The sequence below is a fragment of the Haliotis asinina genome, chromosome 11, assembly GCF_037392515.1.
Source record: "Haliotis asinina isolate JCU_RB_2024 chromosome 11, JCU_Hal_asi_v2, whole genome shotgun sequence".
Classification (NCBI taxonomy): domain Eukaryota; kingdom Metazoa; phylum Mollusca; class Gastropoda; order Lepetellida; family Haliotidae; genus Haliotis; species Haliotis asinina.
Genome location: NC_090290.1, coordinates 9,879,478 through 9,895,328, shown reverse-complemented (window position 1 = coordinate 9,895,328; position 15,851 = coordinate 9,879,478). Strand labels below are relative to the sequence as shown.

The following is a 15,851-nucleotide window of genomic DNA, read 5'->3' as shown; positions in this document are numbered from 1 at the left end:
CGAAATAAGTAAGGATGCTGAAAAGAGAATATTGAACAATTCGCCAAAAGGACACGCTTAACGTATCCTCCATAACATAACAGCTTGAAGTAGAAACTGATCTTTTTCGAACTTTCTTTCCATTTAGCCTATAGTCTGCCTTTTCGGCTATAGTCTTGTTTTATCCTATAGCCTATTGTGGCTTCAATCGAGATTAGGAGACGGAACAACAGATCAAAGAAATTCAAAGAAAAGCTCAGTCTCTGCGAATAAAACAAACCTGATGACTGCCACACAGCACATTGTAAATATGAACAATACTGATATTATCTGCCCCATTTGGCTTCGCATTATGACTCGAATATATTGTTGATGCGGGCCTCACCAATAGTTCATCAATATGCTGCCATCAGTATGATCTCTTACGCATTAATAGTAAGGCCCTTTTTAAATCAACAGCATCTTTCTGTGTCAAAGCAAACATGAAGGTTCTTTCTCAGCTCCTGATCATTCCGCAATTTCATTTCAACCCATTTTTGAAAAAAAAAATAGATTCCACTTTCCAAACTGAAAAGACTGTACGAGATCAAAATAATGAACCAGTTATGTTGCGCGGCATTCTGACAAATAACAATTTGACTTATTTATGACACTATAAACTTACAAATTCTTTGATTAACCCTGATAAACGTCTCTGTTCCTGACTCCGAGTTACGGCCGTGATTTTAGGGAACTGACGCATCTGTCTTTATCGAAACTTTTATCTGTGATGATGTTATCCGGCGCAGTGAGAACTGTCCTTTTCATATCTTGAGTGACGTTTTCTGGCTATACTTAACTGTTTTCACTTCCATGCAAAATAAATTCAATAGCTGGTATCGTTGCCATGCTTTACAATTCAATGCTTGATCTGCATTGAACTTCCTTAATATCACGGCTTGCTACGGGCGTCGTAGACCTCGTGGTTAAACCATAATATATATGTTGAGTGAGATTGTGGTTAGTTTCTCGTTGCATTTTTCCAGCAATATCACCTTCGGGGACACCAGGAATGGCCCTCAATCAGTGTGCCCATGTTGGGAATCGAACCCGGGTCCTCAGCGTGACCATTCATATATATATATATATGAAAGAAAGAGACTTGAAATAGGTAATGCTATGACATTGTTCATATCATATGAGACACAAGAATATTTTGTCACACGATTATGATGAAATAATACGAACATGCAAAAAAAAGTTTAAAGTGTGACGGTAGTAGAGCTCACTGGCAGTGGAGATGCCTAAATAGACAGCGACTTAATGGCATTGATATAACAATAGCAAAGATCTTTACGGACTGACTGACAATTGATGCCATCGTAAGAAAAAACATCTATAAAACACATAACAAATTATGGAAAATGAAATATTTTCCAGAAACAATCACGCTGTTCAAATGTATACTTACAGCATGCAGTTCATGTTATGATGTACACATTACAAACTGTAACGACAGATTCTGAACACCTGTTGTCTCAGGGGCAGAAGAAACGAGGCCGGTGGACGTATTCAGTCCAAAAGGTCGCTAGGGTCATTGGTTTTGTGTGCCTCTTCTAGCAATGTTCAATGGGTCACCAGGTGTTCTGCAACATGACCGTCTTATATGTGGTATCGAATCGAACTAACACTATACATCCAGGTTCTTGAAATAACCATACTATATGCCATACCCATATTTGGAACAGAAGAGAGATCTGCTGTCTAACTACCGAACACTTCAACCTTCGTTACATGGGCTTCTGCAGTTTCCGGGATTTACGAGAACATTGCAATCGTCGTACAAAGAACGACGATGAGAAATATGATGGTCAGAGCGCGTTCAAGAACGATGGCTAGCTGTTTCCATTCATATGCAGCCTCGTCAAGGCTGTCTTGTGTTGTGATCCTCCTCTTGTGTAGGTCCATGGCCTTCTCTACTGTGTGGAGCAGTCGGTTGAGAACATCCACCACTTTATTCTCTCCACCGGGCTCTCCCTCCGTCGGGGTGGCTGCTGGTTTGTAGGCATTCATGGCCTCTTGATTAGCAGGATTTGTTATCTGTATGGGAGAAATTCTGAGCTTTAAATGAGATCAAGATATGTCAAGAACAAAAGACGTAAAAACATGACGCTAACTCCCTGACCTGCGTACCCGTGACGATTTGGGGTTGATTTGGCCTTCAGTAACCCATGCTTGTCGCAAGAGACGACTAACAGGATCCGGTGGACATGCTCACTGACTTGGTTAACTCATGTCATCGATTCCTAAATTCGCAGATCTGTTCCAGACGCGATTATGATTATTTACAGGCTGCAGCCACATAGCTGGAATATTGCCGAGTGCGTCGTAAAACTAAACTCACTGACTCTCGCTGTCCTGCAGGTAACACATTTTCCCTCTACACTACTTGCTTTCTACACAAATGCGAGGTGTCTAAATTGCTCTTTGCTGAAATAAGAGTCAAGATTTCACAAAAGATTCTGACAGTATCGAAACATGATTTTCAAACATACCATTTTCAACTGGGCCGACTCTGGTAGGTCTACATGGATGAGGAGGATCTTTGCAAGAAAACCGAAACACAAAGATTTGACAAGGCGTGGCAGTTTGTGTCCTCTTGCTCCTCGGTGATGAATATTCAGTGTGAACACGGCCAGACCAACGCTCAGGGACACAATGACGATGTTGATAGCGTAGTATACAACTGAAGAAATCAAAGTTTAACATAGAGGCATAAAATTGTGCATGCACCTCTTGGGCCTCTTTCCTCAAAGCTGTCGTAGCGCTATACAGTTGTAAGCCATGGAGTCACGACTGTCGTAAGTCTATGTTAAAGTATGGGAGTCACGACTGTCGTAAGACTATGTTAAAGTATGAGAGTTACGACTGTCGTACGTCTATGTTAAAGTATGGGAGTCATGACTGTCGTAGGTCTATGTTAAAGTTTGGGAGTCACTACTATCGTAAGTCTGTGTTAAAGTATGGGAGTCACGACTGTCGTAAGTCTATGTTAAAGTATGGGAGTCACTACTGTCGTAAGTCTATGTTAAAGTATGGGAGTCACTACTGTCGTAAGTCTGTGATACAGTATGGGAGTCACGACTGTCGTAAGTCTATGTTAAAGTATGGGAATCACTACTGTCGTAAGTCTGTGTTACAGTATGGGAGTCACGACTGTCGTAAGTCTATGTTAAAGTATGGGTGTCACTACTGTCGTAAGTCTGTGATACAGTATGGGAGTCACGAATGTCGTAAGTATATGTTAAAGTATGGGAGTCACGACTGTCGTAAGACTATGTTAAAGTATGGGAGTTACGACTGTCGTAAGACTATGTTAAAGTATGAGAGTTACGACTGTCGTAGGTCTATGTTAAAGTATGGGAGTCACGACTGTTGTAAGCCTATGTTAAAGTATGGGAGTTACGACTGTCGTACGTCTGTGTTAAAGTATGGGAGTCACGACTGTCGTAAGTCTATGTTACAGTATGGGAGTCACGACTGTCGTAGGTCTATGTTAAAGTATGGGAGTCACGACTGTCGCAAGGCTATGTTAAAGTTAGTGAGTCACGACTGTCGTAAGCAGTGTCAAAGTATGGGAGTTACGACAGTCGTGCAAATGAAACAATGCATCTGTGACTTAGCAAAAGGTACGATATGCTTGTGAGAACAAAACTGTTTACATTGTATTTTTGCAAGTGATTTCCCCCAAGCAGTGTGTAATGTCACTCACTTAACCACTCACTCAAACACTCACTCACTCACTCACTGGATTGGCAGAACATGTTTTCATATAACTCCATCACTACACAAACATACCTGCACGCCATATAAAGTAATTAAGACGTACCAATAAGAGGGGTCACATACGACGTCGGTGGCGTTGACTGTGAACTAACAAGCAGCAATACTATCACTGCCAGCAGAGACGTCATTCCAATCGTAATCTTCTCCCCAGATTCGTTGGGCACCAGAAGTCCCAGTAGAGCGACGAGCGTCACGACGAGACAAGGCATCATAACATTGACCAAGAAGTACAAAGGCCTCCGTCTCAAAACGACGTCGAAGTTTACAGTAATGTAAGGCTCTGGACAGCATGCATAAAATATAGTACTCTGGCTCTTATTGTAAGTCATTAATTCCCATTCCGCGTTTGATATATAATCTTGTAAATCGCCGGACCCTCCTTCATTTGTGATATTGAGTTGATCGCCACTGTACGACCACGAATGGAACATTATCCGACACATTTGTTGATCCAAAGGGAATTGCGACAGATCGACACGACATGACGTCTTCAAGATGGCCTGATACACCAAGAGGACTTCTCCATTTGAAAATAGTACGGCGTTTGTCTGTCCGTTTGGCGATAGCTGATCGTTTAGTTCCACTCTGGATTGGAAAAGTGAAAACAGTTTTATGAGCAGAGATGAAATTAGGTTTAACGTCGCACTCAAGAATATTTTGCGACTATGACGACGCGCATGCGTGTGTACATGTGGACGTTTGTACTAGCCCAGACTAAAATGGTTTTCTATTGCAATCCCACTGAGAGACCATGCCATAGTTGAGCATGAATACCCCACTCAGACACATTCTACTGACTACAAGTCGACTGACTGTATCCTTAATGCCGAGCGCCGGGCAGGCACCAAGGAGTACCATATATTAACGTTCTCTGGTATGACGCTCCCGGGCATCGAACACCACGGAGGTGGTTACAGCTTTATGAGCACCGATGAAAGTATTCCATTCCAAACATACATTCAAATGTATGAATACACTCTCCTATGTGAGGTACCTATTCGCCAGCCCACAAAGTCAGTAATCTAACCCACTCAGCCACAGCTGTTTCCTGACTTAGAAGCATAGCAAAGTAGTATAGACTCAACTCACCAGAAGCGCTGGAATCTGTACGTTTCACCAGGATTCAAACAGTTGTTCGTTCACAACTGGTATCAGCATCAGCTGACACAGTTATTCAAAAACACTGTTCGTGGTACAATTGTACAATTAATTCAGCTCTTGGCAGAGATCTTGTGTGGAAATGGTTCTGTACCATATTTATGCTATGTTAGGTAGCTTATTGGTTACAGTGTCCGTTCGTCCCGCCGAAAACACAGGTTCGAAGCCCATTTCTGGTGTCCCCCGCTGGAATATTGTTAAAAGCGGCATAAAACACTCAATGCCTCACACACAAGCTTAACTTTTTCACTTAAGCCGTAACAAACATGAAGGTCAAACTAAAACTGTCTCCATAATGTGCAGACCTATGAGGTTTAAAGAGAAACAGTCTGTTATATCAGAGTACCGCCCGGATCAACTACCTCCAGCATAAGTTCATTTCGAAGCTTGCTGTATCCATCAGGGAGGTACTCACGTGTTTTGTACTCTCACGTCAGGCGTCCATATCATGTCGGAGGGGATCCGCAGGTCAGTCACGCCCGCATAGTCTTCTGGTTGCCATGCCAACGTTGCATCCCTCCATATCTGGAAAAGCATGCATGACGAACACCTTAAAACCTGTTACTTATTTTAGGGGAGATAACTGGGAAGATCAGATCCGTAATGAAGGGTAAAGTGTACTCAGTACTTTCAATCAACGACGAAGGAGGTTGTCCTTTTTGTCAACATATGCATGTTGCATTAACGGGAGCGTGTATTATCGGGTGTATGTGATAACGGTGAATGTTTCATTAGACGTGTGCATTTACAAGTGCATGGATTTAAGCATTTTTGTTTGAACAACTATATTGGGTGTATGCAGCATGAGGTATACGTATGAGTGGGTGTATGTATGAACGGATGTGTGTGTTACGGATGTATGTACCATCGGGTGTATGTATTAACGGGTATATGTATTTACGTACTTGTGTATTTACGGGTATATGTGTTATCGGCTGTTTGTTTTATTGGGGATATGCGTTAACCCGATGCATGTATTATGAGATTCATTAACTAGTGTGCGTATTTAAGAGTTTTTGTATTAACGGGTGAACCCGTAAAGTATTGATGATGCGCAAGGATCGAGTAATTCTGGGTTCAAATCCAGAACTAATTATGATCCTTAATTTGACAGCCTATTTTACTCTCGTGAGAGGTGGTACCCTTGGACCAGTGACTGCATTATATACTGTCATCCATTAGCACGAAGCTTACAGGTTGTCATGTTTCTGGAACACTGTTCAGTACACCGTAAAGCCTACCTTATTTCCTCTCAAATGTTTACCAGTCTAATTGCCCGTGAAAATCAGGGTTAGAATTAATCTTCAGTAACCCTTGCTTGTCGCAAGAGGCGGCTAACGGAATCGTGTAGCCTAGTTCGCTGGTTTGGTTAACATATATCATTGTATCCCAGTTGCGTAGATCATGTTCATGCTGTTGATCACTGGATTGTCTGGTCCAACTTGATTCTTTACTGACCGCCGCCACATCGCTGGAATATTCCTGAGTGCGGCGTAAAACTATACTCAATCACTTACCAGTCTAACCCAGGCATGTGTTGTCATCACTTGCTTCTTCTCGTCCTGTAACGGAAAGAATTATGCGTTGGAAAATATGCTGACACTTTTTCAATCCATGCTGGTGAATTTCATCACTGTAAAACATTTTTTGGTGGTGTGTGGTCCTGTGCATAGAGCTCACACAAATCAGTTGATCCCAAGGATGGACGAACGTGTTTCACAGCTTAATACCTTAGAGTTTCTGGGAATTTAGTCCTACACCACAATGAAGCACACGTGATGCATGTGCTCTCACCATAGGCAAGTGAGTTTGTTCAAAATGTCCTCTGTTCACACAGCAGGAAGTGGGTATCCGGTGGGATAGGTCACATGTGACTGGTAACCTTCTAGCACCTTACAGGCAGCTTGGGCTATCGGGGATAATAATGTGTTCTGAGCTACGAGCTCTATAATTCAGCGCTATATAAATGGTCAATTAATCTATTGGTGACCTTGATTGCAAGGTATTGCATCTGGACACACTGGCAATATACAGCGATATTGAATAGCTAAGGTATCACATGAAAGGGCAAGTGTTCCTTTATTTGTTTTAGAACTTTATTCACAAGCTTTCCATCGCATAGCTTGTCAAAAACAAAATGAAAAAATATAAGGGAACACTTGTGCTTTCATGCACTCCACACTTACGATGTCGGTTATCTCGATAAGGTTGAGCTCTATCTTCACGTGTAGCGGGGCGTTATCTTCGAAGGGTTCAATACGTTTGTTATAGCTCCTAAACAGATCAGCGAGCAGACGCCTTTTGTTACCACTGCTTGCAGATACTGAAAACAGAACAATAGCTAGGGTAGACAGACTGGAGACAAAAGGACAATATCTGAGGTGGAGAGGCATCGTGAGACAACGCAATATCTGGGGTAGACAAACGACAGAGCACTGGTCATCAGGACAGTATCTGGGAAGGACAGGCGGCAGACAACACAATATCTGGGGTAGATAGACGGCACAGAAAACAGTATCTGGGATGGACAGGAGATGGAAATTAACAGAACAACATCCTTTTTCACCACTCATCATCCGGACACTTTCTGGATTCACCCAATGCGTCAACGTCTTAGACCATTCAGCTTTCACTTTCCATTCTTACCTAGCAACCCTCCAGCGAGGAGAAAGAGCATCTTCAGGTACATCTTTGGACACTCTGCAGCACAGACAAAAGCCTACAGTTAAGCTGTGTAATGCGGTGTCACACAATGTTACAAGGTGATAGCTGGGTTATGTCCCTTGGTAGTACAGGATCTCACATCCACATATTTTTCAGATTAGAATTAGAGGTAACTGTGATGTTGTGTTATTGCCATATCCTTGCTGGTAGTTTTCCCACGACTTGTCAGTTTTGCGTGTTCTCTTTACGCGTCGTCAAACACGATGACAACTCTAAACCCATTACAACTGAACTAAATATACTACGAGAATTAGTGTGAGCTAACACTCTAATAATTTAAACAGGTGCATATCCTCACTACGTGTTACTTACCTCGTCTTGCGGAATTCCCGGATAATATTCGTAAAAACTTGAAGCTTCCTCCACCGAACAGGACAAGGGTTGTTCGTTGCAGGAAATGGTATGCTAATCAAGGTTTATTCACCAACACAAGACACATTATGCATGACATTTTGTAAAGTGGCTGTAATTGTGAGGAAAATTAGCAAACGTGGATACACAGGGAACTCCGAGTTAAATCAGCACATATTTATCTCGCTAATATAAGCTCATAGCTGTGTAATAGTCATGTTGATATGCATTACATAGTTGCAGAAGGCACTTAACATTCTGACTGCGAGCACAACACATGCAAACAGAGGGCAGTGGGGCGTGTAGCTTTAATGATATTGAGGTTATACGAACACCTCATGACACGCTTGTTTTTCCCTCCAAACCGATGTATGGCACAAACTTCTATCAACATAACTCTTGCGAACAATCCACAAATTCCAGCAGGGTCAGTTTATTAAATCGTCTGAACTGGATATGGTTCGACTGTTTAGTGTAAATGGTTTCAAGCTGACATCAGGTAATGTCGTAGTTTCGTTTGCACAGACGAGGATTTCGACACAAACGTATAATGTGCGAGACAATGTTTCAGTTTCACCTCGATGGGTTGAGGCGATGTTCCAGTTTCACGCGTACAAAAACACCCTACCATTCACATACAATAACATAATCGCAGTCACAGTCAAAATATCATATAACCAATATCTTTATTTGAGAAGAAACCAGCATAGTTCACATAATTGTAGTATATACAGTCAAGTCTCGTTAATCCGACATCCACATCAAATTGTCGCACTAAATAAAAGAGACAAGTTACATTTCTTCAATTTGTTACCAACAAAAGTGTTGGAGTAAGCCGATTGTCGGATAAATGGAGGGCGGATTAATGAGACCTGACTGTATATCAGATAGAATATGCAAAACCAAATATAAACAAAACATAACCTAATAAAATACTAGACACAATCACTGAAGATATTATACTGAAGATCTTGTACATGTAAAGTAGGATCTGATTTGTGGTACAGACGTGTACCATTTACGAGATATTTTCTCGACATGGACGTCTGAACTGTTGACATAGCAAAACAATAATATGAGAATGTGACAGACAGGCGGCGGTTTGTAAATAATCGAGTCTGGATCAGACAATCCAATGATCAACAACAGGAGCATCGATCTGCGCAGTTGGGAACCGATTACATGCGTCAACCAAGCCAGCGAGTCTGACCAGTCAGACAGTCAGATACAGTACCCATAAATGTAACAGACGCAATACCTGCAGTCTGATGCGTGAACGCTTAAACCACAAGGCTACCTCTTGGAAAAGACGATCTTATAATACGATTGTAGGAAATAGTACCTTTGTATTCTGTCTGAATAGCAAAGACTTTAACCACTGCGGTACCATTGAGTGTAAATGAACGTGATAAATGCTGTACAAACAGTGACGATGAGAAATATGATGGTCAGAGCGCGTTCAAGAACGATGGCCAGCTGCTGCCATTCATATGTAGCCTCGTCAAGGCTGTCTTGTGTTGTCATCCTCCTCTTGTGTAGGTCCATGGCCTTCTCTACTGTGTGGACCAGTCGGTTGAGAACATCCACTACGTTGTTCCCTCCATCGGGCTGTCCCTCCGTCCCCGTGGGTGCTGCTTTGCCTTCATCCATAGCCTCGTCATCAGCAGGAATTAGGGTCTGTACTTTCATTGTAACGTTCGTCAGTGGGTTTTCTTTCTACGAGATTTCGAAGTTCAGGTTATCCTGCCTTTTTGAAGAGTATATTTGTAATGAGAGTAAGTAAATGAAGGAGAGAGAGTGAAAACATCTAAAAAAGAAACAAACAAAAATATTAATATGTCAATTAAAGGGATCGCAAGCGACATCGGCGGTAGTAATGTCGAAATAAAAAGAAGCAACGCTATCATTGCCAGAAGAGAAGTGATTCCAATAGATATTTTCTCCCCAGGTTCGTTGGGCACCAGGAGTCACAGCAGAGCCACCAAGGTGATGTTGAGGCAGGGCATCATGAGATATGTCAGGAAGTACTAGGGCCGTCGTCGAAGGATCATAGTATACGTTAATACGATGTAGGGCTCTGGGCAGCATGAGAAATGTTTGGCCTGTCGGTCCTTTTTAAATGACATCAGTTCCCACTCCGCATTGGAAATGTATTCATCCAAGGATGCTTGACCTCGTTCACCATTTGAGATATTGAGTTGATTGCCGCTGTATGTACAGGACACAAACGTCATATGACATTCTTGTTGATCCATGGGAAAGGACGCGACGTTGATTTGACACGACGTCTTCAAGATGACCTGGAATGGTGCGCCAACTTTTCAGCTTGACTCAAGAGTAGCGTTGTTTAGTCCGCTTGAAGATATTTGATCGTCTACTTCCGCCCTCACCGAAAGATAATAAAAAAAGATTCAATACATCAATGTAAAGAGATTCAGAGATTTGACACACGATGTCATCTTTGGGCACTGAGGAAAGTATTGTTCAGTTATATCATTTCAGCCATCACCTCTCGACTGATAGCCTGATCCAAACAACACGCAGCCGTTACAGAAACATTTTTTAAAGGGTATAACTGTCCGTCCTGCAGTAAGTACTTCTAAAATAATCTGATCATACCACATGCTATAATTGATATCAAGAGTTTTTTATTCTCAGGTCCATATGGCGTCAGCTGGGACCCGGATGTCTGTCACATTCTCGTATTGTCTTGGTAGCCATGCTAACGATTCATCCGTCCATGTCTACAAAAAGATGCACGGTTAAATACACTTTAGTCTGTTGACTGAATATTGTTGCCTAAAATCTGGTTTGTTCACTAATCATAAAATCTCATAAAGTAGGATTTGCGTCTGCGGCATTTATAGAATAATACTCTGTAAGTGAAATATAGCCCTTTTTAGATTTGTCCTTGATCTATATGGGCAGTAGTTGCCCTCCGCCACGCTAGCGCACGGATGTGGCTTTGTTCTGCAGATAACCCGAACTAGACCTGATTACGATTTCCGATTTGCCAGTCCAAGTTCTTCGGGTTCAGGTTCATATTCGAAGATGGTACTCATGAACCGCTTGAACCACTACATGTATCATTTACTCCCATACGAAAGTGGAATAAAACCCAACTCACTCACTCACTCACTCATATGATGGGCTATGGTGATATATAATACTATATCAAAATAAAACTTACATAAAGAGAGGGCTTTATTGTCCATTTTATGAAAATCAAATCATTTAAGACAAATTAATTCAATAGCAATATCCAGTGCAACCTAACTAGCCAAGGACTAAAACGGCCATAAGTACGTCAACATCGGAAGTATCAACATGACGCAGTTTTGTTGTACAAAAAATAACAATAGATATCAATATTACTTATATAACTGTTCAATAAGGTCAATAAATCACTATTGCTCTTTACCTTTTCAGTATAGAACACAAAAACACATCACTGTATATCTTAGATTAGACTCATCATTACAAACCTTTTCATATCTCACGGTAGCTACTACAATGAAGAATAATGACAATGTCTTTTTATGGATATACAACTTCGGTTTTTTTTCTTCTTGTTAATCCATAAACACATTGTCACCATTCTTCACTACCTCAACCTCCAAAATGCTCATCAAAGAGGAACATTATTGTAATGTACAGCGTGTCTCTGTGGCTCTTTAGCTATGTAGCAATATGCAACACTACTCAATCACTATTGCGTTTTAAGTATAATATATCACTACTGTATTTTACCAACTGCATTATACAATGCGAACGTTTATTTGTGATCATTTACACTTACGGTACTAGGTATCTCGACAAGGGTGTGGTCCATCCTCACATCCAGGGTGGTGTTAGGACCAAAGGGTTCAACACTTTTGTCGTAATGTCGAAACAAATCAGCAACCAGGCGTTCTTTGGGATTGCAAGCTGCAGAGGGTGACAATGAACAATTTACACACGAAATGTCACAATAGTACAATATCTGGAACTGAACAGTGATATATAAGAGACAGGAAATGAGAACAAAAACGCGCCCAAGAATTATAGGATTTTAACATAGCAATATCGGGGATAACCACCAGACTCATCAGTAACATCAGATATTAACACGAGGTGTTAATATATCGTATTGTCATCCGCTTTCACAGAAGATACATTGAGAGGCTTACACGATGGCGTTGGACATCTTGAAGACCGGACATTAGCACTCCCACGCTTCCTCTTACCAGGAATGCTCAAGGATGCAGAAGATTGCATTCCGAATTGTTACCGAGGTATGCCGGTTGTGAAGAGATCAGAAACACAGTTGTATAAAAGAGTCACAATGAAACAACAGCATAACATCTGGTGTAGAGAGATCGGAAACACAGAGATACACAAGAGTCATTGTGAAACAACTGCGTAATGTCAGGAATAGGGAAATCGGATACAGAGATACACAAGAGTCACTATGTAGCAACAGCATAATGTCAGGTGTAACGACATCAGACGCACAGAGACACCGAAGAGTCATTATGAAACAACAGAATAGTGTCAAGTGTAGACAGACCGGAAACACAAAGGGACATACAAGAGTCATGAAACAGTGGAGTAAAGGAGACAAAGTGGGAATACTATCGGAGATGGTTATTGTGGATATACATGTCCTATGGAAAGGGTAATAGTATCAGAGATGGTGTGCTATGGATATACATGTCCTATGGAAAGGGGAATAGTATCAGAGATGGTGTGCTATGGATATACATGTCCTATGGAAAGGGGAATAGTATCAGAGATGGTGTGCTATGGATACACATGTCCTATGGAAAGTGGGAATAGTATCAGAGATGGTGTGCTATGGATACACATGTCCTATGGAAAGTGGGAATAGTATCAGAGATGGTGTGCTATGGATACACATGTCCCATGGAAAGTGGGAACAGTATCAGAGATGGTGTGCTATGGATATACATGTCCTATGGAAAGGGGGAATAGTATCAGAGATGGTGTGCTATGGATACACATGTCCTATGGAAAGTGGGAATAGTATCAGAGATGGTGTGCTATGGATACACATGTCCTATGGAAAGGGTAAAAGTATCAGAGATGGTGTGCTATGGATACACATGTCCTATGGAAAGGGGAATAGTATCAGAGATGGTGTACTGTGGACATACATGTCCTATGGAAAGTGGGATTAGTATCAGAGATGGTGTACTGTGGATATACATGTCCTATGGAAAGGGGAATAGTATCAGAGATGGTGTGCTATGGATATACATGTCCCATGGAAAGTGGGAATAGTATCAGAGATGGTGTGTTATGGATACACATGTCCTATGGAAAGTGGGAATAGTATCAGAGATGGTGTGCTATGGATATACATGTCCTATGGAAAGGGTAAAAGTATCAGAGATGGTGTGCTATGGATATACATGTCCTATGGAAAGTGGGAATAGTATCAGAGATGGTGTACTGTGGATATACATGTCCTATGGAAAGTGGGAATAGTATCAGAGATGGTGTGCTATGGATATACATGTCCTATGGAAAGTGGAAATAGTATCAGAGATGGTGTACTGTGGATATGCATGTCCTATGGAAAGGGTAATAGTATCAGAGATGGTGTGCTATGGATATGCATGTCCTATGGAAAGTGGGAACAGTATCAGAGATGGTGTGCTATGGATATACATGTCCTATGGAAAGGGTAATAGTATCAGATATGGTGTGCTATGGAAATACATGTCCTATGGAAAGTGGGAATAGTATCAGAGATGGTGTACTTTGGATATACATGTCCTATGGAAAGTGGGAATAGTATCAGAGATGGTGTGCTATGGATATACATGTCCTATGGAAAGTGGAAATAGTATCAGAGATGGTGTACTGTGGATATGCATGTCCTATGGAAAGGGTAAAAGTATCAGAGATGGTGTGCTATGGATATGCATGTCCTATGGAAAGGGGAATAGTATCAGAGATGGTGTGCTATGGATATACATGTCCTATGGAAAGTAGGAATAGTATCAGAGATGGTGTGCTCTGGATATGCATGTCCTATGGAAAGGGGAATAGTATCAGAGATGGTGTGCTATGGATATACATGTCCTATGGAAAGTAGGAATAGTATCAGAGATGGTGTGCTCTGGATATGCATGTCCTATGGAAAGTAGGAATAGTATCAGAGATGGTGTGCTATGGATACACATGTCCTATGGGGAAACAACAAAACTATATATGGAAATAGTTGCCAGCTTATATTTTAAACACTCAAATTACTTCTGACACCAAATGATCGCTGAAACCAGCGACCTATCAGTTGTTTCCCTTAACAGCCGCAGGATCAAGTCATGGATGTTCCGAAGCTTCGACTCTCTCTGATTATGCTTCATGGTGCCGTAGCATACTATTCTTGGCGAACTCAAGAAATTGGTAAACGTCTTGGGCTACGCTTGTAAACCCTGGTAGGACCTAAATAATATTCAAAGCATCACGTCCACACACTTTGACAGATTGCAGATTAACTAGCATCCATCCAAAGAAGAGAAGCACCGGCTTGGCATCCATCTCCGGGACCTCAACAACAGAACCAAGGAACTCTCACCACAGTACTTTTCCGGAAAATAATCCTGTAATCAGTTATCACACGGCTCTACAAAGCAACACACTAACTGATTGTGCGCTCCACTCACGTCAAAGATGATAAGAGTAAAATGAAATAGTTTCGGGATGGGAATCATTGGGATGGATAGTGTCACTACTCTCTTACCTCCCTTTCAGACTGTTGGGCATCGGTAATATTTCATAGGAATGATAGCCCCTTTCACCTGAGCTCGGTACATCTGGATATTATCATGTCGCTGGGAAAATCTGCTTACATCTCGTCTTCAATGATCTCACGGATCTGATGCCGCGGTTCAACCACAGTTAATTCTCCTGAGGAAGTGTTCGTCAATTGGGGCTGTTGGTTGAGAATCGAAGCTGAGTGAGTCCGTCAGTGAGTGGAGAAGCTAGAGAAGCTGAAGCAACAGGTGCATGCTGTAGAGAGACAATAGCACGTGGTTATGGGACTCTCCTTGTTGGAATACCTTCAGAATGACCCAAGATCGTTGTTCAAACCTGCCTTCTTTCACAAAGCGGTCATAACTCGTCGACTGTCTGTAGACTAGACAGTTACGATCTATCAGATTGTTTGTAAAACGGACAGGCCTATAATAGATTTGAACAGCACCATTGTGTATTGGAACGTGCTTGACTGCTTGGAACGCGCGTGCCAGTAATAAATTTGAATTCCAGCACTAAGCATTGGATTTTACCACGTTTGTCGTATGCAACTATGTCCCGAGGATTCTTCCCAGAGGAGTTCTGAGGGTGTGATGAAACCTCGGATATATCACAAGACGAAAAGACCTAAAACGGATATAAAAATGCTTAGGCTTGGTGACAGCTCCATACTTATTGTCAACGTTATTGCCAATGATAACAACAGCTACCGGGAATATATTTGCTGAACTTTGAGGGAAATCCCATATCTCTACTTGTCAAGCTCCTTGCTTACCGTTCGCTGCATGGTAATATATGTTACCTTTGATTATACAATGCACATGATAATGCCAAAGATATCTCGCTAGTCGTTGATACGTGACATTGATTAGTATTGTGCCAGCCCACTCTGGAACCTTTGAAATTGGTATTTTCTATACGACTTATTATAAATGGTTTGATCTACGGTTACATACGGTGACTGGCAGCCATATCAAGGGATGTTTACATTCGGAAGCCTCTATACTGACAGACATCTTTTAAACTCAGTAACTACAGTATAAACGGGC

The 15,851-nt window shown here is 41.6% G+C and overlaps 1 protein-coding gene and 1 pseudogene across 1 annotated transcript; both read right to left on the bottom strand.

Annotated features, from left to right (window-relative positions):
• Positions 1-1,130: 1,130 nt before the first annotated feature.
• LOC137256111 (neuronal acetylcholine receptor subunit alpha-10-like) lies at positions 1,131-8,056 on the bottom strand. The gene is made up of 8 exons (XM_067793810.1): positions 7,999-8,056; positions 7,609-7,660; positions 7,149-7,285; positions 6,480-6,524; positions 5,378-5,487; positions 3,848-4,389; positions 2,514-2,704; positions 1,131-2,058 (listed from the first exon to the last, which is right to left on the bottom strand). Exons 2-8 carry the CDS (start codon positions 7,649-7,651, stop codon positions 1,777-1,779), a joined length of 1,350 nt encoding a protein of 449 aa, XP_067649911.1. The 5' UTR covers positions 7,652-7,660; positions 7,999-8,056; the 3' UTR covers positions 1,131-1,776.
• Positions 8,057-9,408: 1,352 nt separating this feature from the next.
• On the bottom strand, positions 9,409-14,586 carry LOC137256499 (neuronal acetylcholine receptor subunit alpha-9-I-like; annotated as a pseudogene).
• Positions 14,587-15,851: the final 1,265 nt, after the last annotated feature.

What these genes read in the sequence shown, in the direction of transcription:
- LOC137256111 (XM_067793810.1), bottom strand. Translation starts at nt 7,651, where the DNA reads ATGTACCTGAAGATGCTCTTTCTCCTCGCTGGAGGGTTGCTAG. An exon ending in TTATCGAGATAACCGACATC is followed by an intron (nt 6,525 to 7,148) that starts GTAAGTGTGGAG and finishes TTTCCGTTACAG; the next exon opens with GACGAGAAGAAGCAAGTGAT. An exon ending in CACATGCCTGGGTTAGACTG is followed by an intron (nt 5,488 to 6,479) that starts GTAAGTGATTGA and finishes ATGCTTTTCCAG; the next exon opens with ATATGGAGGGATGCAACGTT.